The 27,945-nt window shown below is 41.8% G+C and overlaps 1 protein-coding gene across 7 annotated transcripts; it reads right to left on the reverse strand.

Moving 5' to 3' along the window:
* Positions 1–1,858: 1,858 nt before the first annotated feature.
* SF3B1 (splicing factor 3b subunit 1) lies at positions 1,859–27,769 on the reverse strand. 7 transcript variants are annotated; one of them, XM_081857572.1, is made up of 25 exons: positions 27,622–27,768; positions 22,615–22,781; positions 22,307–22,408; positions 20,740–20,854; positions 18,846–18,925; positions 17,659–17,826; positions 16,892–17,129; positions 16,180–16,392; positions 15,792–15,913; positions 13,883–14,080; positions 13,689–13,790; positions 12,312–12,491; positions 11,707–11,793; positions 11,196–11,466; positions 9,601–9,746; positions 9,360–9,506; positions 8,690–8,815; positions 7,740–7,961; positions 6,573–6,755; positions 6,365–6,476; positions 6,149–6,269; positions 5,776–5,907; positions 4,623–4,895; positions 3,240–3,456; positions 1,859–2,502 (listed from the first exon to the last, which is right to left on the reverse strand). In XM_081857572.1, exons 1-25 carry the CDS (start codon positions 27,647–27,649, stop codon positions 2,344–2,346), a joined length of 3,909 nt encoding a protein of 1,302 aa, XP_081713698.1. In that variant the 5' UTR covers positions 27,650–27,768; the 3' UTR covers positions 1,859–2,343. The 7 variants fall into 7 exon arrangements, 6 of the variants coding, with proteins under 6 accessions (XP_081713698.1, XP_081713699.1, XP_081713703.1 ...); XM_081857573.1 differs by lacking the exons at positions 20,740–20,854; positions 22,307–22,408; positions 22,615–22,781; positions 27,622–27,768 and adding an exon at positions 19,263–20,684; XR_014155223.1 differs by lacking the exons at positions 1,859–2,502; positions 3,240–3,456; positions 4,623–4,895; ... (15 more) ...; positions 16,892–17,129; positions 17,659–17,826 and adding exons at positions 19,263–19,318; positions 20,501–20,554 and having other exon boundaries at positions 18,849–18,925; positions 27,622–27,769.
* Positions 27,770–27,945: the final 176 nt, after the last annotated feature.

Below are 27,945 nucleotides of genomic sequence, written 5' to 3' on the forward strand. Positions count from 1 at the left end.
CTCACTAAAACCCCTGGATTTACCGTACTTTATGCCTACAACCCAGGCCAACTTGGCATAGCTGCTAAAATGGACCATTAAGCAGGGGACAAAGGCTGCTGATGAACCATCAAAAGGTGAGATGGCCAGACAAGGTCAAATGGGCTCCTCCTCCAGCTGCGCATGTTAGCGGGAAGGGAAAAGGTTTAGGTTTCAGCTTGAACATAGGCTGAAGGAAATCTGTGCAAGGTTTGAAAAGCAGGGGAGAAGGGAGGCCTACAAAGCTTCTGGTGGGCTGGCTGGAACAAAGAGACAGACAACAAGAGTAGTAGTTCCTGCTGCTCCTAAGACAGGAGCCAAGAATAATATTGAGATGTGAATGCTGGGAACCCCTCCACTGTCGACTCAGGCGGTATTTATGTATGTAAATAAAGCATAGTTCAAGAATACAGTACAAGTCTCCACTATGCCCAATTTCCAAAGCAAACACGAACTCTGGGTAAGCGCCAAGACCCCTGGAATCTCACTTGTTCACAGCTGGCAAACAGAGTCGATATTTTAACAGAGATCTCCACCATGACACCAAGATCTCTTTCCAGGTTAGTCACTGCCTGGATCCAGTAAGATCCAGGATGCCGTGAACAAGTGTCTACCTGAACAATGTGGCTTCTGCTGCTTCTCCCTCCCCCCGAGGGTTGAAGGACCATCTGAAGCAGATTTTGACAGCACAGGAGGGGAGGGAGAAGAGAAACTGAAAGTCCCATTTTGCAAGCGGCCACACCCACATTGGATATCACTTCTATGCATTGAATAATGCCAGCGTAGACTAAAGGATAATTTGTTTTTATGCTTACAAATTGAAGTCACTATTCACCTGGTATGCATTTCCTACACTTCTCTTTTGCTCTATCAAAAACAAAGGGCCTGTTCTTTCATAGTGTACTTCATACATTTATGCTGTTTACTACAAATCTTGCGAGCAGATGAAAATATAAATAATCTAACTATCAATTTGCAGAACTCTTCCATGCTGGTGGTGCTGTGGGTTAAACCACAGAGCCTAGGGCTTGCTAGCAGTTCGAAAGCATGCAGTGCAAGTAGATAAATAGGTACTGCTCCGGCGGGAAGGTAAACGGTGTTTCGGTGCACTGCTCTGGTTCGCCAGAAGTGGTTTAGTCATGCTGGCCACATGATCCGGAAGCTGTACGCTGGCTCCCTCGGCCAGTAAAGCGAGATGAGCGCCACAACCCCAGAGTCATCCGCGACTGGACCTAACAGTCAGGGGTCCCTTTACCTTTTTACCTTGGCAAAAACTAGTACAGTGGTGTCTTGGTTCTCAAACGGCTTGGCTCCCGCATAAATAGGCTCCTGAACGCCACAAACCTGAAAGTAACTGTTCCTGTTTACGAATGTTTTTCGGAAGCCAAACACCCAATGCGGCTTCTGCTTGAATGCAGGAAGCTCCTGCAGCCAATCGGAAGCTGCACCTTGGTTTTTGAACCATTTTGGGAGTCGACTCTCGGAATGAATTAAGTTCGAGAACCAAGGTACCACTGTAATAATTTGTTCTTTGTCTCGGCAGTCTACTGGCTTTTTCTCTTTGTCAGAGTTTTCTACATAAGGATCAAGAGCCATCAACCAGTTTTCCCAGGCTTAGTGAAAAAAACCCTCTTTTGTATTCCTAGAACATCTCACCTCAGTTTCAAAGAAAACAGCAGAGCAGCACAATACAAGAATAAAAAGTTGCTGAGAATAAGAAATTTGGCGAGGGGTTTGGAAAAAAGAATTGAGTCAGGGAAGCCAGAAACTGACTACCGTTCAGCTAGTACAAAATTTGTAGGTTTTATCAACCACACAGCAAGCACAGAAGACGCCACAATCAAAATGTGAACATTTCTCTTATTTATTCAAAAGCTAGGGTATGACAAAGAGGGTTAAAATGTAGTATGCCACCTTTTTACATAAACTGCTTGACGATCTATCAGAGACTCGTTAAAGTGTCTCCTTTCTGAAAAATGCTCACACACACATAACCATTAATATTTTATACACAAATGTTTATTTCTCAAATAAACAGCCCCTTTAAACACAAGGAATGGAATCTAAATCCTCATCAAGATGAATCCAAAATGAAATCTTTCCAGTACTCTGTAAATCACTGCTCTTGGTCACTACTGGCTTTAACATCAAAATCAACAAGGACATGTTATGTAAAAATCATGCTACTGGATTTCTAAAGCTCTGCGCCTCTGATCCGCTCTACGGTGATCTGCGGTGTCTTAAAAATTGTACATCACCAGATCTGAACCAAGTGTGGAATAGCTGTGCACTAAACACACACACAAAAAAGAATGAAAAATAAAATTACAAGACATAATCGAGTTCATAACGAATGTAGGTGTTCTTTTCGTCATTGTAGATTCGTGGGTAATGTGCTATTAAAGCATCCTGTGAACCAATGTAGATGGAATTGTAGATCTTCCAGTACACGTCTCTGACTTTTCTGGCAGGGTGAAACAAACCCTAAGAAAATAGAAGTAGGGGAATTAAATCACATTGCCAAGGTTTCCCCCCCCCCTAATTTGTTTAAAAGAAATGACAGTTTATCCATAGGGAGCCACAATCCTAGGCATTGCAAAGGGTGTTCACAACTAAATATATACAAAATGAGGATACCTCTCCCCTCTTCTAACCCTCTCTTCACCCCAAGACACTTGCAAGCTGCTGAAGCTCAACGTTTTTAAAAACATCTTGTATAGTGGAACACAGAGGATGGGAGTGGCGAAAGTTATACTGCAGATGCATAAAACCTCTCACATCCACCCAGAGGGTTCCCCCATCACAACCACTGTCTTCTTTAGCTCAGCTACAGCACAAACCAAATGTTACACTGATTTGTGACTATTTTCAGCTAATGATTTATCAAGGCTTCCTAAATACGATGCTTCAAGGCAAGTCATCAGGAATGAGCTATGGCCAAAAATAAAAAGGTGTCTTATGATTAAAAATTTCCAGCAGTCATTCTACCGCTACAATTGTATTTCAATAGTTCTTAATATGTCAAAGAACTCTCCTGTCTTTGTTAACTGTTTTACGGTCGTGCAATATTTAACCAACGTTTTTCCTTGCCTGATTTATTCAGGTGAGCTTATCGTGTTTGTTCATAGAAGTCACCCTGAGAACGCTGACAAAAAAATGCGACACGGAATTTATTCCAAAGTCTGCTCACAAACCAAACATTTTTACTTAAGGAAATTTACCTGTAAACAATATTGTAACATTCGGCAAGGTCCAATAGCAACCCTCAGTCCTTCCAGCGCTCCCATAACGGCTTGGATGACATGGGGCGATGTCTCAAACACATTGGGCCACACGTAATTCAGTAAGTGATTCAAAGAGTCTTCGCAGCCAAAGCCGTATACTCCAAGCGACATATGTTGTACTACAGCACTAGCGGTTTGTCTGTGAACAAGGTCCCTGAAAAGGAAATTGCACAGGCGTGTTTAGGTTTGGTTTTTGCCAGGTTGACAGAATGTATGTTACAACATGACTATATGTTGGCAGTTAACCTATTTTTGGTGACATTTAGCTTCTTAAAACCACTGTCCACCCTCTTTTCTCCCTGCTGCACTCATCAATAGATTCAACTCAGTATGTCTGGGTGAGAGCCACAATCATTTTAGATACTTATACACTGCTTCGCCATTTCAGCAACTCACAATATTAATAAAAACCAACCACGTTAAAAGCAGTAAAATTCACACAATGGCATAGAGAAAAAGCACAAAGAAATAAGCAGGCAGCTGTAATAATCGGGAAACAATATAATAAAAAATGATTAAGGGAACAATTAAACCTCAGACGCCACCTAACCATGTGAAGTCTTGGAGAATAACCTGGCACCCAAATGATAATGCTGGTACCTCACAGATTTCCTCAAACACCAGCTTAATCTCTCAACTCTGAGAAGGGCCTGATTTTAAAGATCTAGCAAGTTCATGTGGGAGTTGGTAGGCCTTCAAACACTCTAGCCCCAAGCCACTTACAGTTTCATACATTAACACTAACACTTCAAATTGTACCCAGAAACAGACTAGTATCCAGTGTTGATCTTGCTAAAAAAAAAATTGGTAACAGGCTAGCAGTTGGAACAGTTCCCAGAGTCCAGGAGGGGATAAATTCAGAGTGGCTTAACTACCGCCTCCCTGGGCAGATGTTAATCAACCAAAAAGAGTAGAAAAGTGGAAAGCTACACTACACCAAGAGCCATCTTTTCCAGCCACAGCTATGTAAATGAAGTTCAGCCAAGCAATGTGGCAATTGTTTAAGCTTGCTTTATGTATACTGAAGAGAAAGAGGCAGGGATTCAAACATCCATCCCTCCAGGGACTGGGAAAGCACTTGGGATCCAGGAAAATCAGTTCCACTCCTTCTTCCCAGAACTGGTGACTCACACAGGCTGCTTATCATGTATTCTGGTCAATTTTGCTTTTACAAATATTTCCAGTGTTTGCTTATTACATGCCTAGAAAGCAAGTCAAGTCTTGTGTCTGTCCCCCATTTAATATTCTCCAGAAGAAATGCATCAAATGAAAGATGAAGACAGTAGCACAGTTTAAGCCTGGGGAGGGGGGTTTACTTGCCTGTCCATTAAAGCATCTTCAAGCAATGGGGTTACAGCATAAATGTAGTCCTTTCCCATTTCTCCAATATACTCAAAGAGGAAGGAAAGTGATTTTAATACACCATTCTGGACATTCAGTTCTGGAACTCTGTATTCATTCATAAGCGCAGGCAGCACTGTGAAAGGGGAGCAGGTTTCAGCTACAATAGCTATTGCTACTGTTGTACACACTCTGTTCTGTCTTTCTTGGACTTTCAAATTATTTAGCAGCGTCGCCAGCACATCGTGTGGTCTGGAAGAAGAACAAAGCATTAAAAGAAGTTAAAATAAAGGAACTATGGCACCCACAGACTAAGTCCCTTGGGGTAAGGCCTGTCATACTTGCTCCTTGTAATATCTAATGCACACAGATTAATATTATCAATTAAAAGGGTATAAATGCAGCATCAAATTTTCGATGGGATTTACATTTTGTGGGTTTCTAATTGGTTCACTAAGTTGAACCCACTGTTTCTCCAGTTTTTTCAGTCAGATGCAGAGCTCGAAAGGATCTACCGTATTTTTCGCCCCATAGGATGCACTTTTTCCCCTCCAAAAATGAAGGGGAAATGTGTGTGCGTCCTATGGGGTGAATGCAGGCTTTCACTGAAGCCTGGAGAGCGAGAGGCATCGGTGCGCACCGACCCCTCTTGCTCTCCAGGCTTCAGGAAGCTATCCGCAAGCCTTGCAAGCCCGGCGGGAGTTCCTGCGGGCTCACAAGGCTTGCGGGCAGCAGCCTGCAGCCCCGGCGAGTGTCCGCAAGCCTTGCATGCCCAGCGGGAGGTAGCGCGCGAGGCTTGGGGCGGCAGCTGCGGCTGGGTGGGGGAATAAATTTTTTTTATTCATTTCCCCCCCAAAAAAAACCGAGGTGCGTCCTATGGGTCGGTGTGCCCTATAGGACGAAAAATACGGTAACACCTATTTTTCTGAACACAAAATTAAGAAATCGGGCCAGAGCTCTAACCCGAGCCAGAACCACCCACACCCGAATACCTGTGTATTCACCATTCATCTATAAGACGATTTCCCAATTTTAGACTAATTTCTTTTAGCAAAAAGCCCTGTCTTGTACACAGAAGAAATATGGTAGATTGTGTTGAGCTGTGTGTTTATACAATAAGGGAAATGCTTACCCAATAGCCTTTGCAATATAACCAAATGTGTTCACAGTTGCTCTTCGGATGGCTTTCTTGTGAGCTTTTAGCAACTCCAACAGTTCAAAGCAGATTCTCATCCACTCTCTTGCAGAAACATATTCTGCCCCCCTGGATAAAAGAGAGAGGAACAGTATTTTTTAATGAAGAAAAGGAAGCTGAAACCTTTTACGCAAACACCTAGATCCGCAAGATGTAGTTGCACTATTTATTTTGGATTGAACATTACAGCAAATGTTGAGGTACTAATAAGTGCAAAAGAAATTACAGTACACACATATATAAAAGATACTCTACACAATATAGACCTGAAGGTTAACTGTACACTTAACCACAACAAAAAATCATTTACCTGTCTGCAATACGCCCAACCAGGTCAATACAATTCTCCTGCACTTTTTCATGTCTGTTCTTCAAGATAGGTGTGAGCCTTGGCAGCAAGTCTTTAATCGGAGGGGTCATTTTGTGCATACCTGTTCAACATAGAAAAGGATACCTTGAGTCTCAATTTCTGTCCTTCCAAATTAAAAACTCACTTTGTTGTTTTTGTTATCAAAAATACACTTACCTATGACGTTCACAATAGCTTTAAGTGCTCCGAGTATACTGCCCAACACTTCAGGGTATTCTTCCCCCAGGTACTCATATAATACCACACCCAAGTGTCCCATCAATTTTTCCTATGAACAAAAAAGATGAAGCAACAACAGCTTGTAATCAAACGTCTCTAGACACAAAAGCAATGTTTAAGAAAAGTGATAAGGAAAAGTATCAACCTCCTGACAAGTCTTCATGACAACTGCAGTACGGGATATCAGGTCAGCAGCTTGCTGCCTTACTTTGGCCGACTTGTTGTTCAAACGCCACAAAACCGTACCGCAGATCTGGGGCAAGTACGGTTTAACTCGCTTGCCGAGAGCATTGACCACTGTTCCAAATCCGTTCAACATCACGGAGTCCTGTTTACAAGGAAGTTATAAAGCAGAATGTCTTAGTATTGTTTTGTCACCAACATTGGAGGTTATTTGACTTTCCTAGCTTCGCTGTCTTGTTCTGATAGGCTAGGTTTTGACCTCATCTACATTTCTCATAGGGACGCAGATGGCGCTGTGGGTTAAACCACAGAGCCTAGGGCTTGCCGATCAGGTGGTTCGAATCCCAGCGACAGGGTGAGCTCTCGTTGCTCGGTCTCTGCTCCTGCCAACCTAGCCATTCGAAAGCACATCAAAGGGCAAGTAGATAAATAGGTACCACTCTGGCGGGAAGGTAAACGGCGTTTCCGTGTGCTGCTCTGGTTCGACAGAAGCGGCTTAGTCATGCTGGCCACATGACCCGGAAGCTGTACGCTGGCTCTCTCGGCCAGTAAAGCAAGATGAGCGCTGCAGCCCAGATCTAATGGTCAGGGGTTCCTTTACCTTTACCTTTGTCATGACTTGACAGTCAAGCACAATTTCAGGTATCAGCCCTGAACTCTTGCATCATCACGCCAGCAGAATGGTAAAAGCTGATTTGAACCCCAAAATGGAATTCACCATTGACAGCTGCTTAGTAGGGACGTATACTGAAGTGGGTTTAACTGACACAAGCATCACAAGTACCTCAACTCATTCAAAATCAAAGACAGGAAGGACCTTGTGGCTGCAGCCTGAGTACTTTCTCCCTCCATCCAGATGACTGTTGCCAGTCATTTGTTAGGCTGGGAATAAAATAGTGTGTGGGCTCAGTCAGATATCTCCTATGGCCCCCTAACAAGTAAAGGGATAGCCACTTTTATTACCCCCAGAGTCCCATATGACTTGTGGGAATGTTTGTGCAGATGGGCTGTTTTTCAGCATGGACTATGTTACTGCTAAATTTTTAATTCTGAAGTCTAGATTTTCCCTTTTCGACACAAATATTAGAAATAGAAATTATGAATAGAAATTATGAGTGTTTCCATATACCTCTGTGGTCTGTTCTTGGAAGGCATACAGGATACCATCAATAAGCTGTTCTTCCAGCTTGTGGTCAATATCAGCTGCTCCCAGATTCCCCATGATTTTCTCAATTGTCTCCATAACCATCTTCCTGTACTGCTCAGCTTCATCTTTCAGATCATCCACAATCCTGGAAATAATTTCCGCTGCTCCAACTTTGTTTGCAAGCTCCACAGTTGTGTCAACCAACTGAAAGACAATTTTTATTTTATTTTTTGAATAAGCAAGTTCCATACCACCCCTATTCTGCCCCCCCCCCAAAGAAATAGAAGCAAAACTATGTTTTAGAAATAAAAAAAAAAGAGTTTGGGTGAGCGTTAAAATTAGGTTTTGGGAGGTTGCTAGTATGCAGGAAATACAGAAACTTCAGGGTTGCTATTAGTTTAGGCCCTATAGATTGATCTGCAAGCAATGGAAAGTTTATTTACTCATAATTCTGCATGGGTAACTTACAACCCGCTCCCATGCATATTTACCTGGAAGTAATTGTTATGTTCAAAAAGGCTTACTCTTAAGACATATGCATAGAACTGCAGTCCTAAAATTCTATTATTGGTGGCATCACTACTATAGTATATGTGAGTAGCTGAAACACAGCATATCTGAGCTGAATATTCTCACTGAGTAAGAACTGCCAAACTTTATGCAACTTAAAGTTTGTATTAAAACTAGCAGTAGTGTAAACATGGTTCTTTTATTGTTTTAACCACACTGTCCATCGTTTAGAGACTAAGGTGTGAAGTGGTACACAAATGGCTGAAATGAATAATAAGGCTTCCAGTAATCCACCCAGAATTAGCATTTATGGTTTCTTCTGAAACTGCTTTATAACTACCCATGATGGTACAAATATTGCTTGTTTCCAACACACTTCCAAATCTGTTCAAAGCCTTCTCTAACTAAGAAGCCAACAGTACCTGTCTGTAATTCCTTCTGTCCAGTGCCATTCTGTGCTGCCAAAAGTGCTTGAAAAATGGGGGCAGAATCTCTGTTTTAATGTAGTTTGCTTCAACTCCATCTGTTCCACAGCACTGCTTTACTACCTGGAAGGAGAGGAAACAGCCAACATGAATACCCTACTTCTCCTCAAGAAAAAGTTAGGATAAAAGTTAGGATAAAAGTTTCATTATACCCAATTTCAAATAGACAAAATGATTCTGGAAAAGCCGTATGTAAAAAAACTGTCTTATAAGGCAACTAATTAAAAAATGCATTCAACAGCATGACCCAGGAAGCTCCTGATTCAAAGCACAGCTCAAGCACAAACTCATTGGGCTGATCTTAAGCAAGCCCCCATTTCTCTTGATCCCAGTATTCCTTTCTGCACTACGGTGAGACTATTACCTTTCAGGATCCATGTCTATCTCATATATTCTCTCTCTCTCTCTTACACACACACACAGACATATGGGGTGTAATTAATATAGTATAAAAATATTATATAAAATATTACACGTGTTTTTATTAACAAGTTAAAATTGACATATACCAATACATCTCTCCCAGCACGTGGAAGTGTAACTTTCTTCGTGATTTGCATACATCCAAAGCCTCAAATAACAATCAGGAAATATTACATTTGCATACCTTCAGCACAATCTTTTTCATTTCTTCATCAGGAGACTGGAACTCTCTGATAAGGATCAACATTACTTCCCTGGTATAGTAATTGGCGTATTCTGCATCCATAAGTGGAATTAGGTACCCGATAGCTTTCAAGAAGGCAGCCAGACCCTGATGGTACAGAATTTTAGAAATATGATTAAAAATCAGTAACATCCAGGCATGTTCTCTTAAAAATGAGCTGATTGAGGCAACTCAGGCTTACCTTTCCTCTGTGCTGGCGTATACCCTTCCACAGGGGCTTTAAAACAGAGTCAAATGACTCTATGCCATAGGGAGTTGCTGCCTCGGCTAAAGCAGCAATAGCCAAAGCACTGATGGTACGTACTTTCTGCTGCTCATCCACCAAGCCTGCAAAACAAACACATTGCTCGTTTCATCTTGCAGAGACACAACTGAAGTGACGTCAACAGATATCAGGGCACAACCAACACATTTCAGGTGATACCCAGTTGTGGCAGTCAGCCTGCACCACAGCAGGCATTCTGTGAACAGGAGTCCCTTCTTAGCACAACACAAGTGCTGCACACAATCTTGTGCTTGGGAGAGATTGTGAACCCCCTGGCACAACTGCAACTCACTGACAGTTTAGCTTTGTGTGCTACCACCTGTGCAACAATGGCAACTCTCAAACCTTTTCGTGCAGACATTAAATTGGATCCCACCCTATGCTTACCAAAACCCGCACAATTCATGTTAAAATAATTTTGGAGCTATAAAGCAATGTCTTGAGAGACCTCAACAAGTCAGCGAGAATATCCCAAGTCATCCCAATCCTACAGCCTAATCCAGTGGTGGTAAGCCTTTTGGCCAAGGCTGTCACAAATCTACACCTCACTCTGAAGTGTATGACTACAAGTACTTGACCAACTTCCCAGGTCTTGGTATAGCTTTGTCTCTGGTCTAAAGAAGTCTTAACTTGAAGAGTAGCACAACGCCAAGAAGCAAACAGGACTGCAAAGCTAACTTCAGCATAGCCTCCAATCCTAATCTCCTATACTGCAGGCTCGTCTACCCATAGCTTAACTATTTATCTGTATAGTGTTAAAAGGGTCAAGACTGATATAAACTCTGTTAATTAAAAGAAAAAAAAAGAAGAAGAAAAAAAAAAGAAAAAAAAAAAGAACGTTGTAAAACTGATGTTATCTCCACCACCAAGTACACACTACATTGGTATGCCAGCTGCTAAAAAGATAAAGGGACCCCATTAGGTCCAGTCGTGACCAACTCTGGGGTTGCGGCGCTCATCTCGCTTTATTGGCCGAGGGAGTGGGTGTACAGCTTCCGGGTCATGTGGCCAGCATGACTAAGCCGCTTCTGGCGAACCAGAGCAGCACACGGAAACGCCGTTTACCTTCCCGCTGGAGTGGTACCTTTTATCTACATGCACTTTGACGTGCTTTCGAACTGTTAGGTTGGCAGGAGCAGGCACCGAGCAACGGGAGCTCACCCCGTCGTGGGGATTCGAACTGCCAACCTTCTGATTGGTAAGTCCTAGGCTCTGTGGTTTAGCCCACAGCACCACCCTTGTCCCTCCTATGCTAGCTGCTAGTCACTTGCAATACTGCAACAACCAGAAAGCACACTTTGCTGATGGAGCTAAGGTAAGATGCATTTTATGAACAGTCCAAATTCTCCTCTCTGCATTTTGCTTTCATACACCCAGACTTTACTACGAAGAGAAAACCAAAAATGCCCTGATACAACATTGATTTGTTATATGACCCATTAATAGCGTTCAGCTAAAACGCACTCCCCTGCTTTAGGACTTGAACGCTATGCAATTTTACATCTACTTACCATGCTCAATAATTTCAACCAAACTTCTGAGATGAGGTAAAATGGCACAGCCCATAAGAATAGCAATTTGCTGCACAATCTTGATACCAGTGTGCCTAGCTTGCCAGGACTTCTTGCTTTTACACACGGCTTTTAAAAAAGGCAACAGAGATGGAATGCCCAAAGCAGAGGCGACCACAGCAAAGGCTCGAGCCGTTGTGTTACGAACATATTCATCCATGTTATCGATATCAGGTCGCATAGTGGAAATCATTGTTGCCAGTCCGGCAGCCTGAAAAGACAAAATAAGCAATCAGGCTGCTATTGCTGACTTGCACAGAGCATTTCTACAATCTAAATTCATGATCGAGTAAGCCTGTGCTCATTTTTCAAAGCCATAAAGCAACAGGATCTTGCCTCTTCACAACATGCAGTCAGATTGGTTGATATGCTTAGTATGTTATCCCAGGTCAAGTTTTCAATCTCTGCTAGTATTAGCATAAGAAAAAGAAAGAATTTATGGTGTGTTTACCTTAGCCAAATTGGAAATAATTTCTCTGCCTTCTACCCTGGCATAGTAATCTTCATCAATCAGCAACGGTTCAATGACCACAAGAATCTGAAAAGGGTTAAATGAAAGTTAAAACACTTAGGTCTTATGCAAATACAGCTTTAAAACTGTGTTAACTTCAGTAGTAGCTAAACTCAAGAATGAGCTTCATAGAAGTTGAAGGTTTCATGCTTTCCAATTCCAAAGAAGCCCTCGTTTGCATTCATTTAATCCACATTGCAATTCTCTGTTATCCTTCTACTTTGGTACCTGGCACTAATAATTTAATGCTAATAAGGACCGTTCCTACTTCCAAAAATAATATTATGGCTGTGGCAGCTAGGACTTAAATACCTAAGTTAATAATTTGGAATTCAAAATTTAAACACAGCTAAATGAAGGGCACCAACAGTGTTTTAACAACACTGCTTTTTTCTATATTTAATTGTGGAAATAATATATTTATAGCTATGAGCCTACAACACAATAGGGAGTGCAATCATCTGTCATTCTGAATATATACATCACAGGCTTACATTAAAATTATGTCATTCAGAATGAAAGTACTAAATTCCAGTGAGACAAACCTTGTGGACATATGGTCGGACCAGGTCATCTAATTTGTACAAGATTCTGTCAATAACTTTGACAAGCAAATGGCGTTCTTGGTCTTCAAGAGTTGGTGACATCAGCAAGGGTAAAATCTGATTGAACAGCGGGCCTGCCCCAAATTCACGAGCTTTATCAGTAATCTGTCGCAAAGCAGCCTATGGAAGAGGGGAAATGTAGCATAACATTAGATACAGCCTGCTCTATTCATTTTAAAGCCCAGCAAGTCAAAAAATTAAAATAAAGAGGTATGTTTCTATGGCATTTAATGCTCCTTTTTTAAAGACATCTTTCGAAGATTCATTTTACTGTCAGGCCAGGCATTTTCTGTAGAATTGGAAAGAACCTTAAGGGTCCTCTACTCCAAGTCCCTGAAATACAGGAATCTCAACAAGATCATAAGTGAATTTTATGCGACTGGCAAGATGCATATGAGATTTCTGTTCTTAATCTTTGTTTTTATTTTTGCTGTACACCACTTAGAGGTTTTGTACATGACTCAGCTATGTAAGTATTTTTCTAAATCAGATCCTTATAATGGGGGACTTTAATGCCAGAATCGGAGCAGATATAAGCTCATTCACCCATAAGTCGCAATTATTCATTGAAGAGGAGTGGTTTCCTACATGGAATTCACATGATAAGACCATCAATAGGGCTGGCATCATACTACTGGAGTTTACCATAAACTGCGGGCTCCGCAGCTTGCATGGCACACCCAAAGACTGGTCCGGGGGATTCTATACTTTTCTAGGATCGAGAGGGGCAAGCGTTATAGACTACATCTGGTCCTCCTCGGCACTTAATGATAAGGCATATTGTTTCAATGTGTTTAATAGAACCGAAAGTGACCACCTCCCAATCACCATCTCCTTCCTCCACACATAGCTGGGGCTTCCCAGCTCACTCCACCTTCAGGACCCACTGATCTTAGCCCCCGGACGTAAGAAGTGGGATACCTATCTGGAGCAAGACATAAAAGTCCTCCTAAATTCCCCTGAGATCCTAGCCTTGAAAGCTCAGCTGTTAACAATGAATGTGAATCATTTCTAAAATAAAATAAAATAAAATAAAATAAAATAAAATAAAATAAAATAAAATAAAATAAAATAAAATAAAATAAATAAATAAAAGTATTTTTCTAAATCAACACAGCCACACTCTTCTAAGCAGTCTTCTAAATATTTTAGTAATGATGGGTCTTGGAACCAAAAATGCCATCCAGCTCTGGCAAGAAATTATAAAGTGAGCCTATGTAACATAATAATAATAAAATTCAGTCACAAAGTACAGGGCAAACACAAGACTAAGTAAGCAAAAACAGTGGATGTAAGAGGGGCAGTGATCTAACTTACCTTCCTCATGGGAGGGGTGCCATTCTTAATCTTCAAAAGCAATTTCATTATTTTTCTTTCTTTCTGTTCCTCTGGACTGAGTGTTGATTCGTCAACATCAACCTACGGTTAATTACAAGTACGTTGGTTAATACACATTTAACGCCAACCTCCATACAGTGTAAGAAAACAACACAGACAAGCCAAAATCTCACCAGTAGTTTATCAAAATACTGTATGTCATCTGGTTTTAGGAATGGAAGATTTCCTGAAGGCTGGTCATTGACACTTTTCATGGTCCTGTCTTCAGTTTGCATGTGGAATCCAGTCATGCCGCCCAGAGGTGTTGGCGTCGCTGTAAGTTTACGAGCTGGAGTACGGATAGGGACATAACCCGCTGGAGGAGGGAGAACCTAAAGTGAAAAAAATTAAGTGTTCAAACCAATCATTGGAGAGATTAAAATTGTGGTTTTTCCCAAAAATTTTATTGACTTTCCAAAATTTTAAACAAACAAACAAAAATCATAACTGAACTTGATCCAATCTTAGTAACATTGTTAAGTGACTTCCTCAAATCACCATAGCTGAATTTCAGTGTATATCATTGTAACAGTTTACCAAAACCAATTTTTCTCATAATATTAACTTAATCACTTAACATCTTTCTTTCATTTCATTTTAACTTTAAGCATATTATTCTCTAACATCACATATTTAAATCCTAAGCCTATCTGATATTTGCAAGTTTTTCCAATTAAGTTATCTTAACGTATTTAAGTAAATAGTCTTTAAATTTCATCCATTCTTCCTGGTACTCCTCCTCCTTCTGGTCACGGACTGGTCGCCTAGCTCTGATTAAAATTGTTAAACACAAACAGCTATGCGCCAACTGGCAACCATACTGCCCCCAACTGGCTCAGAAGTGGCAATTTACAGGCTGCTGCTCACCTGAGCAGCGCCACTTCTCAAGAGCCTGCTCAGGAAACAACTCTGTCCAATCTGTCGGATCTCAGCCAGTTGGAATCATCTTTCTCAGCTTCTTGGAGGAGCCCCAGAAGAAGCCTGTGCGTCAGTGCAGAGGCCTCCTTAATGTCACTGGGAAAATGAGGTGCTGCGAGCCAGCTCTAAAATCTTGCCCAACTCTCACGTACTGAATTTAGCGTGCTCATCTTCCAATTTTGTCTCTACTTAAGCTGCTCTGGAGGGGATGACACTGGAGACCCTGAACAGCTTTGCCAAGGAGAATTCAGTGCCTCAGACTGAGAGCACTGACCATGGCTAGTGTGAACTAAAGATGAAGAGTTTGGATTTGATATCCCACTTTATCACTACCCGAAGGAGTCTCAAAGCGGCCAACAATCTCCTTTCCCTTCCTCCCCCACAACAAACACTCTGTGAGGTGAATGAGGCTGAGAGACTTCAGAGAAGTGTGACTAGCCCAAAGTCACCCAGCAGCTGCATGTGGAGGAGAGGGGAAGCGAACCCAGTTCACCAGATTACGAGTCCACCGCTCTAACCACTACACGACACTGGATCTCCAAAAAGAGTGTGTGAGAGAGCAAGTAATTCTAAGCACAAGGGCTTTTTAGACTGCTTCTCCCTTAAGAGCACTTCGCTCTCCAGTGCAAACTGCTTTTGAACTAAACCCAGCTATACAAAGAAGGCTCCTCTGGGTTAGGCCCCATAGAATCACAGAACCATATAGAGATGGAAGGGACCTTGAGGACCATCTAGTCCAATCCCCTGCAATGCAGGAATATGCAGCTGTCCCATATGGGGATCAAACCTGCAACCCTGCCATTATCAACACCATGCTCTAACCCACTGAGCTATCCAGGTTCCCATGGTTAAGTTTAGGAAACGGCTGGATTCCACCCAGGATTTTGAGACCGTTCACGGTAGATTTTTAAAAGCAAAATAACAAAGGGATCGCTCAAAGTGCAGGCACAAAAACTATTAGGTTACTACGAACGGAGAAGATACACCAGTCAGGTCCTGATTCACAACATGCAGGCAATATTCAAAACATAGGTCCGTTCCTGAACAAGGCACGTTAAAGTTGAGGAAAACATTTTCTAAATTCATGCTAATCCTGCAAGTGATGGCTTGGGTCCATCTGCTTACCCTGTATCCCTCAGGAAACATGGCATCAAGTTCTTCATCAGAAAGGGGCCTATTTCTCTCATCTATTTCTCTTTCCCACCGCCAAGCTTGGAGCTGTTCAGGAGTCATGCTCATGATGTGACCTACGTTGAAATCAACAGATTATGTTGTTAACTGCGTCAAATGATCTCCCTGTTCAAATGCACGGCGCAACAAGCAAAACTGTATATACATCATTATGGCACACGGCCAAATTTCAGGCTCGAATTATTTAAGCAGACAAGCATTGCACGCCCCCCTTTAGGGATAAGCAGAGTAAGCTTGAAAACCGCTTTTCTATTTCATTAGGTCTTTGCTGAGTTCCAGCATGTTTTACACTTGGGCTGTTAAAAAAATAATTCAAGCATACCTGGTGTGGGGGTTGCCATGTTCATAGCTGGTGTGCCAATTGGTGTTTTGCCGGGTGTCAACACAGGGGTGCTCCCGCCCATCTGGCTTGCAGGCGTTTCATCCCAACGTGATTTTCTTTTGCTAGCCCCAGGGGTTGGGGTTTCGCCAATGGAATCGCCACCTCGATCAGTACGAGGTGTTTCAGCCCAACCACTCCCATGTCCAGGAGTATCTGTAAAACAAAACCCACTTGCTTCAAACTGATTCCAGTGTACAGAGACAGATGATCTATTCTGAAAGTGAAAACTCACTGCAGGTTCCAAGAACCTTTTCACAACTCATACTTCCCCAAGATGTTCAAATGCAATCATGAACGTTACTCACAAATAAGTAAAGCTGTATTAGTTATACTCAGCTTTGCTGAGTGACTGCAATCCTTTTATTAGCTTTTATTTCAGAGATCAAGATTAAAATAAGTTTCTTTAAATACATCCGAGAGGTTCCACCTGCTAAAATGGAAGATTAATTTTGTCCCCTTTGGTCAGAAGACACACACATCTAACAGAGAATTGACATTCTTCTTAGTATTAATAGTAGCAAAGGAGATTGCTACCTGAGAAAAACATCCAGAACCCTCTTGACTGCATAGAACTTATTGAGGTTCTTTGGATTTGGCCTTAGGGTTTCATGTACAGTGACAAGCAAATAACAGATCAGGATGATAAAAATACCTCTTTCTGTTTTGGGAGTCTCATCCCATCGATTTTTCCGTGCGCTAGAAGTTGCACCTCCATGGCCTGGTGTTGCATGCCCAGGAGTATCCCCACGCCCAGGTGTTGCAGCTCCTGCTGGTGTATGGCTAGGAGTTGGATCCCAGATTTTAGATCCAGGTGTTGCTCCAGGTGTCTCACTACCCTTTGCACGGCCAGGTGTTTCATCCCATCGCAAAGACGGAGTATGTCCAGGGGTCTGAATAAAACAAAAAAACAGGTGTTATATTGCACTACTTGCAAAAGTACTTAAGATTGCAAAATACTTGGGAATTCACATCAACTATCAGGTGCAGATCACTGGTTGTCTTTTTTTAACCCAGCAGGTATTGTCATTCACCTTTGTGGCTTTTATATATTCTACACTAGAGCATTACATTGATTGAGAGATCCTAAGGCAACCTGATGCCCTCTCAGCCAATTGGACTGCTGAAAGGCACCAGGCTGGGGAACACTGCTATATGTGCCTGGTTTGTATGAAAGGGAAGGCAAAGTGCTGGGGACTCTACCCTCTCCATGGAAATCTGTGAAATGGGTGAGCATACCACGCCATCCATACTACCTAACTGTTCTCTGTGCTGTAAGCCAGGCGTGGCCCAAGGGTCACATGGCAGTGGCCCCTGAATTCACAAAGTAAGAAAAAAGGATAGCTCTACACACAGCAAAGGCTCGTGAAACCCCAGAACTCAATGACTTGAGACAAGCACCCACTATTATCACACCCTTACCTCGGCTTGATCCCAGTTAGATAGTTTCTTCGGTGTGGTACCAGGAGTCTGGTCAGCAGTCTGATCCCAACGCCGTTTGCGTTTTGATGGTGGCTGGGACGCAGCACCATTGACGACTTTAAGTTCGCCGGCCTTAGCCTTTTCTGCTAGTTGCTGCCTAATTTCCCTCTGTTAAAAGATAAAACAAATAAAGGTCTTATTCCTCCAATACTGTCAGTTTAAAATAAATTCCACACTCCTGTGCTAGTGGAGCCTTTTCAAATCTTTTGATCTACACTTTTATTTGCATTTTTGTAAACCTGTAAGCTATTCAGTTGGCTATCCCCTAATTGCGATCGTTTTTTCTTTCTTTTTTGCTGCTATAACTTAATTCTGCAGATAAGCATCTGCCAATTATTAATGTCAAATAATTTAGCCAAAAAATATCAACAGGCTACACTGAACAGGACGTACTCAAAATATTCTTGATCCTCCAAACCCTGGCATGGGCTCCCTCGCTCAGATTCCCTTACTTATATATTCCTGCTTAGTGCAAGCAATCCTTTGCCATTACGTCTGAACTGACAATAAATTGGTTTCTTCCTGCTCAACTGGATCTAAGCGTGGGATAGGAGGAAGGAATCGTTGAACCTAAAGGTTGCTCCTGGTGCTCCATACCATGTCTCGGAAGCCTGGATTTTTATTTGTGAACAGATTCAATGTTTCGACCAAAAGAACAAGACAATTAAATGTTTTCTTCCTAAAAACATGTGCAGATTCACCATGATAACATTTGTTTTGCTGAATCCACAGTACTCAATTCACTGAATTTGCACATATTGTCCACCAAGAACGTCACATGCAGTTGCACTAGGACCAGAGTTGAGGAACTCCTGGCCATCTTCCGGGTGCCTTCAATGTCTGCTGCCTCCATATGTGAACTTACTGGCAACAGCACTACGATCCACAGTGGGCAGTTGTGAGCCACCCATCATTTAATTTCCTCACAATGCTTTAACATGGTGTTCCTCCAAAACATATAGGAAAATTTAAAATTGTTCGTGCAATTGGACAAACAGGTCAATGGAGAATGGACAGGGAGGAGAGCCAATTCATGAGATATCTGAGCATCGGTGGGCTCTCAAAAGCTGCCTGACCATCAGCCTAAACTGCAACCAATTAAAATTTAAAGGGGAATTTTAACCCACCTCTTCTTTTGTCAAATGTTGTTCACGCATAACATCCATATATGTTCTCGCATTCATTTTAGGGTCAGGTGTCTTCCCTCCTGCAGAAGAGAACAGCAACAGGACAGAAGTATAATAAGTACAGGAGATTAGGAAAAGTTGGCTTTTAAAACTGCCCTACTCTAATATTACGTTATGCCAAAATCAATTAATTTTACTGTTTTGACTGAATTGTGTTTTTTTTTTTAAAAAAAAGATTACATGTATCTTACGTTTATTCACTTTGCTGATCAATTTAACCTGTTTGAACACAAACATAACTACAACAGTTTAAAACAAATATCTTTTTTAAAGGAGATAAGAATGATAAAATGACAGCACAGTTAAAAGAGTCTTCAGAAGTGATGGGTTCCTGGGTTGCTAATCCGGAATACGTACACTTTCGTGCCTTTGTCTCCATCAGCAGTTCTGACTTCAAGCAGCAGAATAGAAGCCTAGAAAATTATCTCTTTACCATTAGTAACACTTTGGAAAGATATTTATAAGCAACACATTACCTTGTTCAAGCTGATAAAGCCTATGCTATCTGACTACGAACTATTGTAAACCTAGATAATAACTCAAAATTGTTTTTTATCATACAGACCAGCGTATATGCTTCGATGAATCTGGACAACCATTCCCAGATTCTCATTTTGTGGTGACATGTTAAAGGGCTTCATTTAAAGAGCACACAATTTCTCCCCCCACTGATTCTGAAGGCACAATTATTACATTGTGAGTTGATTCCAATAAACTATATTCACTATATGGATACTCACAGGCAAATGATTGTTTTTCCCACATCATAAGATATACCAATCTATATCTTAAATTTTATTCTAACTTTTAAATATTTTACAGAAGCCCAACTATATAGTAACAAACTTAGCAAGGATGCACTGCTCTTAATGTGCAGATTGGCTATACATGTAGTATAGCATTAATATTTAGGACAAAATAAAATTCTTAATACATTTTCTATGCTGAAGATCATTGCCCAATTGGCAGTGTCATTCTGACACTAGCTTTGATAAGGACTTTCCTTTGGGATACTTTTTCACCATTATCTACACAGGATGTGTTGAACTGCACCCTTAAGAATGCAGACAGGACTGGCATATAGCAGTACTGCTGTAGGAAAGAAATTAAGGACAGTTAGTATGGGCCTGTGAATTCTGACAATACATGTTTATATCAATGACAGTTAAGCAAGTAAAATCCATATCCCTATCAATTCATGCAGGCTGAAATGCTAATTTACAAAAACCTGCAACCAATTATAGTTTTAACCAACAGGTGCCCTCAGGTTACCTGTCAAGCTGACTCACCTGAGGAAAATTTCCATCAGGCCCACTACTGCCCCTTGCACTGACCTACAGTCTAAAATCATCAGAACAGACTTGAACTATTAAAAAGTACCAAAGCCTCTCAATGTTACTTTTGCTTCATGTAGCTAATCTTCCTACTGAGAATGAACTGCCATGTTTGCTTAGCATTTTAAAAGCAGCAATTCTCTTGTGTTCTAATTTTGGACTGAACCCTTCCAGAAAGCTGGAAGGTTCTTGAGCACTAAATATACAAGTTGCTCAAAGTATAGTATACATAACCCAAAGCAAAAAAGAAAAAAGAGAAACCTTTAACCCTTTGTGTTTCTATGGCAATGGCTCATTATTTTCTTGTCCTTCTACCTGGAAAGAAAATTTGTATTATAAAAGATGAACAAAATGGCAAACTACGATTTCAACCAACTCTTAAAACTACATAAACTAAAAATTCCTGAATTTATAAGCATGCCAACAGAAATCAAAGGGCTAAAGACAATTTTAAGGGAACAAAACTCGTAAGATCCAGTGAAAAAGAGAAAGTAAGTTACCATCTGCAAAAGGATCAAGACGCTCAGGGGAAATAATCATCATCCGCCTGCGGTTTTTGTATTCATCTTCCCGATCAGCGATCTTTTGTGGGCGATGCTCAGCAAACGGATCATACTAAGAACCAGAAACACAAAATATGGGTTTTCTTTTGTGATCCAGCAATGTAAAAAGATAAGGAAATTTCCCCAAGGTTTTCTATTTCCTCTTAAAGGAAAGACTACTTTAGCTGAATGAAAATTGTGTTCCCAATTCACTTCAGTTCGTAGCTGATTATATTCCATATTCCACTTACAAATTAATTTAGCTTTTATTTTAAAAACAGCTAATCATTATTCCCTATAAAACCCTTCCAGAGCAAGAATTTTTCTTCACTGCCAACAGTAAACTTCACAGCTGGTGTCTTTTGCCAAATCACTCTTATGTTTGGTGCAGAAGGTGCAGCTGGGGCAGAATGCTGCAGCACAGTTAAGCAGAGCACCTGGACAAGCACATATTAAACCTGCTTGGTGGGAACTACACTAGCTGCCAAACAGCTCCCAAGTCATGTTCAAGGTCTTGTTGTTTATATATAAAGTCCTGAATAAGTAAGGACCGGGCTACCTGCCTTCCCCTGTACAAACCTCCAAGGTGACATAGATCATCCAGGCAAAACAACAACAACTTATTACTTATACCCCGCCCATCTGGCTGGGTTTCCCCAACAATAACAATTTATTGCTTTTACCCCGCCCATCTGGCTGGGTTTCCCTAGCCACTATGGGCAGCTTCCAACAAGAGATTAAAAATACATTAAAACACCAGTCATTAAAAACTTCCCTAAACAGGGCTGCCTTCAGGTGTCTTCTAAATGTTAGATAGTTGTTTATTTCCTTGACATCTGATGGGAAGGTGTTCCACAGGGCAGGCACCACTACTGAGAAGGCCCTCTGCCTGGTTCCATGTAACTTAGCTTCTCGCAGCGAGGGAACCGCCAGAAGGCCCTCAGCGCTGGACCTCAGTGTCCAGGCAGAACGATGGGGGTGGCAAAATATACTATAATGTAACATTGGACAATGACCAGAAATCGAGCGTTTTCTGCCATTGCAACTGCATTACAGAACGCTCTTCCCCCTGCCATACACAAAGCAATAACCATGAATTGCTTCCCTGGACCCGTAAGATTAGACCCTTTTAAATTTCAACCCCCATGTTCCTATTTTATTCTTATATCAATGTTTTATTGGTTTTAGGCTGTACTTTTAATCATATTGGTTTTTTAAAAAATACCGTACACCACATAGTTTAATACTATTAAGTGGCTTCTAAATGAAGAAGTCAGGTTAAACAATAGAATTAAAATTTAAAAACAATGAGTGGCACACAAAATGTAATCATTGCACACAATTGCATGGAGGTTTCAGCAGTTTACAGAATAAATTACTAATTCACATGCAGTGTGTATGTTTGTGTGCACGGCCACAGGTAAAATCTCTCATCTCTCACTGAGTATTTTGTCCCCATTATTCCTCCCAGAAATGGAAATAGAAGCTTCTACTTCCTTATTGTATTATATACTGAAAAGTTTACCTGTTCGGTTGACTGTGGTATGTCATTAAGGAGTGCCACTGGTGCATGGTATCCAGGTTTCTTCTGGCCAAGCAAGCTTGTAGAAGAGTAGTCGTCGTCATCCTATACAAACAGGAACATTTAAGATTTAATTAATTGTTCATTTCTGTATTTAAATTATAGTTTTCGGGATAGAAGGCTTTTTTTTTTTTGCAAACATTAAATGGGAGCTGTAGCCAGAAATGTAAAACTTGCACACCTTTTCATTTAAGAACAATTTCAACAATATGATAGACTTTGTTTTGACAGTAATGTATTGGTGTACTTACGTCTTCTAGCTCAGTTGCTGCGATTGAAGTTACATATCCAGCGAATCTGCTATCACTCCCACCATAGATCTCTTGGTCATAATATCCTGTAGAATCAAGGCCCACTCCCTGAGCTTCATCAAGGGCAGCTTTTTTGCCTTGGATTTCTCGAATCTGTGCTTCGATATCTATGACAAAGGATTCAAATGCTTTAATATATATATATATATATATATATGTGTGTGTGTGTGTGTGTGTGTGTGTGTGTATTTTAAAACTGATTCACAAAGGCATGACCAAAGGTATTACTGGAAGGATTTCATCAACTTCTCCAAGGCATAACCAAAGAGCAATCTAGCAACTGTTCTGCAGTGCTGAACACATACAGCATATGTAGGAAACTACAGTATTGTCAGGGATGGAAATATTCAAATCAAGGGACACCCACCCCAAGGGGAAACCTTTCTGGGACTGCAAGCAAGTGGTGGGTGGACCAATGAATGTACCCCAGTGATGGCCAAACTTGGCCCTCCCCCTGTTTTTGGACTACAACTCCCATCATCCCTAGCTAACAGGACCAGTGGTCAGGGATGATGGGAACTGTAGTCCCAAAACAGCGGGAGGGCCAAGTTTGGCTATCACTGATGTAACCTAATGCTTTTGTACGGTGAGACATACATCAAAGTCACACACATCAAAGGTTTTGAGATAAACACCCCCACAAATCCTCCATTCAGACAATCAAGATGCACTGTTATAGTTCAAGGGTGCAATATAGCACAGCAAAAGGACTTGAAATGGGCACAGAGAAGGGGTGTGGTCAGGAGAGTGGGAATATTCCTAGGAAGCAGTGTGGCTTATGTAAAGACAAAGGGCCTGACAGAGGATGAAATAACTTTTTGTTAGGAAAGTTGCAGTCGTATTTGATGAGGGAGATGGATAACCTCCAAGGTTGCTTCCAACTCTAAGCTTCTATTATTAACTATTATTATCACTGTTCATAAAATATTGCCTCACTTGCAGGATTTGTTGGATCTGCCTACTGTAAGGTCATACTATGACAACTCTCCTGTAGGCCTTCTAAATACTGTATACCCAGATAATAAAACATGCACTAAAATGATCATGTTTGCATGTCACTCTAATATAACTTAACAGGAATTAGCCATAGTGAGTCTTCTGTGCTTCCTTTCTGATCCTCCTCTACAGCTAGGAGTTGGGAGTTCTGAAAGTTTTGCTTCCACTTTTGGCTATTATTCCTATTAGGTTTTTTTATCCCCTCTTTTCCTCCCAAAGGAGTCCAAGGCAGCAAATACATTAAAAACCCTAAAAACTAACAAAATAGGCTTATTTCTAATAACTGCTAAGTTACAGGAAACATATCTTTCAAGATCCTTTACCCCCACATGCCTGGGTGAATACATTCTTGCCTAGAGATGTAAAATTTCCAGAAAACTATGAAAAATAAAAATGCTCTCCTTTTTTGGGGGGGGGTGTTAAATATTAGTTGAAAATGAGATGTATACAATACTTAAGTTTCTTATCCATGCTACATTTCCTATATTACGAACAAGAACTGTCCTGTTGGTTTTATTAAAGTATAGCTATATTAACATTATTTGAACCATCTTTACAAATACAATTAGGATAAGAGCAAGCTACTGCACTCATTATTTTCCTAGTTTGGGAAATCAATGGTTGTGTGTGTTTGTTTTCGTTAATAACACCACTTTAGTAAACAAAATGAAGATTTTATCATTTGGGCTTCAAAACCCTATACCTGCCTCTTTTGTTCTAGTAATTTCTTGCTACAGAAGCTATTATCAAATGGGGTCCCCAGTATACAGTACACCACTTGCTACAGCCAAAACTGCGAAATCAAAGATGCAGCACTTAACCCCAATTGCATGTATATGTCCGATTTTGTCTTATTATCAGCAAAAAGTTGCACAAACCACCAGGTATGGCACAATTAGTACAAATACAAATAGTCGGCCTGCCCAGACGATTTCCCCATTCAAAAGATATTACATACAGAATGGCTTGCAGTAAGAGGTTTAAGCAAGAGAGGAACTAATTCTTGTTAAACTATATTAATTAATTTTACTACATGCTGCTCTAGGGCTGCATCCAACAAGCCATACCATTAGAACAAAGTATTCCACCTGTGCAACAGGACTTCATCTCTCTCCCCATTCCCTGCATGCTCTCCAAATCTGTTCCGAGGTACTGGCGGAGCTGAGAATAGATTTGGAGGTGCACAGTGAGAGACAAGAGAGAGGCGGTCTGCTGCACAGGCAGAAAAGCCCTTTTGTTAAAGGGGGTACTTCATTTGACTCAGCCCCCTACTTCTGAGTTCAAGTTATCTAGCCTTTTCCAGACCTGCACTTTTATTTTTTTAATTTAACAATAGGATTGTCTAACTCTGAATCGTGACTATGACATAATGGAACTGGGCATACCCCAACTATTAAGAACACTCTGCCTCCAACAGAACCATCTAAAATCCATTCAATAGTAAAGCTGAGGTGCCCACATTTAATCTCCACTTAACAATAAAAGTAAACTCATCCAATCTCAATAATAAAGATCACTATGTATTATTGTGATTAGGCTTACTGCACCATAAATTAATTATATATTCTTATACTTCACAAGCTTATAATTTATAATTTCACAATGAAGTTATGTTAAGAAGCCTTGCAACAACACATGTTGCAGCAAGATCAGGAGTATATATGATGGGGAAACCATGAAAGAGAAGACCGTTCCTAATACTGCAATCCAAAGCACACTTATCTAGAATAATGGTTTAGACAATGTCAATTTGACATTTTCAAATAAATGTGTTTGAGATTAAATGCTAATCTACAGTAGTCACATCTTTGCAAAGAAAGCATCTACTGTATATATTAAAACTCCAGTACGGAACCACAGAAGGAAAGAGATTATGTACCGGTACTTGCTTCAGTTAGAAGAAAGGGGACATGGTTAACCCTTTTATAGTTACTGCATTTGTGGAAAGCAGTGGAGAATTTCCTCTGCTACAGGGTTCTATCCACATCAACACGGGAATGTTCTTTGCCATCTGCATAAAGTATATTACTAATTACTCAGTTACAACAGCATCATTCCTGGTTTAGGGGAAAAATACATTTCCACATTAAACTCGTTCAGTGTCCTTGTCTGGAAAGCTAATCCCTTCATAACATTTTAAAGTAAGAAATTCATCCCCTTTGCCTTACAAAAACACAGCTGTTCAGCCAGGTAGGAACTTCTAGGCAGAAACCTGCTATGGTATCAAGCTTAAAGTGAAACACAAGAGCCCTTGGTGGGCTCACCATTACCTCCCAAGGGCAAAGCCAGATTTCTCCAAACACACCAATGCGCTTATGAAATTGCACACGCCACTAAAAACCACACACAGCTCTTGCCACAAAGCTTGCAGAAAAGCCGCTTAAGACTATGAACACCGCCCCACCTTCTAACTTGACCTCCTTTCTCACTTCTGCAATCTCACTTCTTTCTCACTCCTAGCAGCTTTCCTCAGTATGTTTCATTGCATTGTTGGGCCATGTGGACTGCCCCCCCCCCAGCGACCCACTATAAAAAACCCTCAAAGTTAAGCAATAAGCCTCCCTCCCCAAGAACTGTATGTGCAACACTTTCCGCAAACTGAGTCAAAAGCTGAAAGAGCAAGTAAACAAGCTTTCTTGCACTAGCCAAAGGCCACGGGCGAAAACCATACAAACACTGTTGAAGAAACAAATATCTATAAATCTGTTTATAAAAACAGAACCTCCGCTTGAACCAGTGTTAGAAACTGAGATATGAAAGCTAGGAGCTAAATGGCACCTTAAACCTGGATTATGGGCACAACAACGGAATATCTAGGCTTTTTTATAACAAGAATACAAAACCGAACATGAATGAACTGCAGCTAGATGTTCGTTTTTCACATCGTTTAGTCCAGGGGTCAGCAAACTTTTTCAGGAGGCCGGTCCACCGTCCCTCAGACCATGTGGGGGGCCGGACTATATTGAGGGGAGAATGAATTCCTATGCCCCACAAATAACCCAGAGATGCATTTTAAATAAAAGCACAATTCTACTCAGGTAAAAACACCAGGAAGGCCCCACAAATAACCCAGAGATGCATTTTAAATAAAAGGACACATTCTACTCATGTAAAAACATGCTGATTCCTAGACCCCCGCGGACTGATGTGATTGGGCCACATCTGGCCCCCAGACCTTAGGTTGCCTACCCCTGATCTAGTCCTTCCCTTGCCCACCCCCCATAATATTCTTAAGAGGGTCTCTTCTCCAGTCTTCAGAGAGTAGCTGGGGGCACACAAAAAATGTCCCCCTTTCCTTCCACTCTGCAGTTTTAATCTGAGGCGCACCAGAGCCCAGAAACTAAAATCCCGTCGCAAAACGCGCCTAGAACAAGTGGAGCTCTGAACACGGACTCAAAACCACCAAAATCATGAAGTGAAGTGAAACAGAGGAAATCGTGGCCCTGTGTGAGTATTATTACATGCGAGGGGCCCATTTCCTTTTCGCACTTGCCCTCCGTGGCTAGTATTGCGAAACGCGGTGTCGCGCGCACGGTTTTGTACTGTAAAACAAATAAAAATGGTGTTCATTTCGTGAATTTTTTTTTTGGGGGGGGGGGGTGTAGCGGCTCACGCTGGTTTCTGGTCCAGAGCATTTCTCTCTCACAAACACCACCAACCCACACACATCTTTGGCTGGGCTTCCTGTGGGTCTCCTGAGCTGAGGCCTGGCGGCCTCAGGAAAGGCGGGAGGCAGAGGCCAGAGCGGGAAGGAGGAAGGAAGAGACCGCGCCAGCGACGCCATTACGCGCAGGCCTAGCCCCGGCCGAGGCGCGCGAACCGTTGGGCCGCCCGAAGAAGGCCCTCCGGCTCCCCCGAAGCGCGTGAGGCGGGGGGGGGGAGCGGAAGAGGGTTTCAGGCCCAGAGTCGAGCCGGAGAAGAAGGCCCGGCCCAACCCTCCCCGTCCCTTACCTTCGTGAGTCTTGGCGATCTTCGCCATTTTGTGTGGAGCTCGGGACAAACACAGCGAGCGAGATGGAAGGGGCCCGCCGAGCTCCGCCCACTCGTCGACGTCGACTTCCGCTATCTGGGACCGACAGGGTGTGGGGAGGGAGGAAGGCGCGAGAGTCTTGCGCAAGCGCCGGAGCAGCGCGGCTGAGGTAAGCGGGTGGGGGCCGGGGTTATACGCTGGCCGAGGAAACCATAGAGATGAGAACGAGAAGGCCCTGGAAGGGTCTCGGGCCTTGCTTCCGCCCAAGCGGCCTCGAGTTTCGGCCTAGAGACGCGCGGGGTTTC

The sequence above is a fragment of the Podarcis erhardii genome (genome assembly GCF_964252035.2).
Source record: "Podarcis erhardii genome assembly, chromosome: 1".
Taxonomy (NCBI): Eukaryota; Metazoa; Chordata; class Lepidosauria; order Squamata; family Lacertidae; genus Podarcis; species Podarcis erhardii.

Bases quoted from the DNA above. Each gene is read 5' to 3' on its own strand.
- SF3B1 (XM_081857572.1), bottom strand. From the start codon at position 27,649: ATGGCGAAGATCGCCAAGACTCACGAAG. The intron at 22,782-27,621 runs GTAAGGGACGGG...CCTTTGTCATAG, and splicing joins GATCGCCAAGACTCACGAAG to ATATCGAAGCACAGATTCGA. The intron at 7,962-8,689 runs GTACTGTTGGCT...ATTGTCTTTCAG, and splicing joins ACAGAAGGAATTACAGACAG to TTGGTTGACACAACTGTGGA.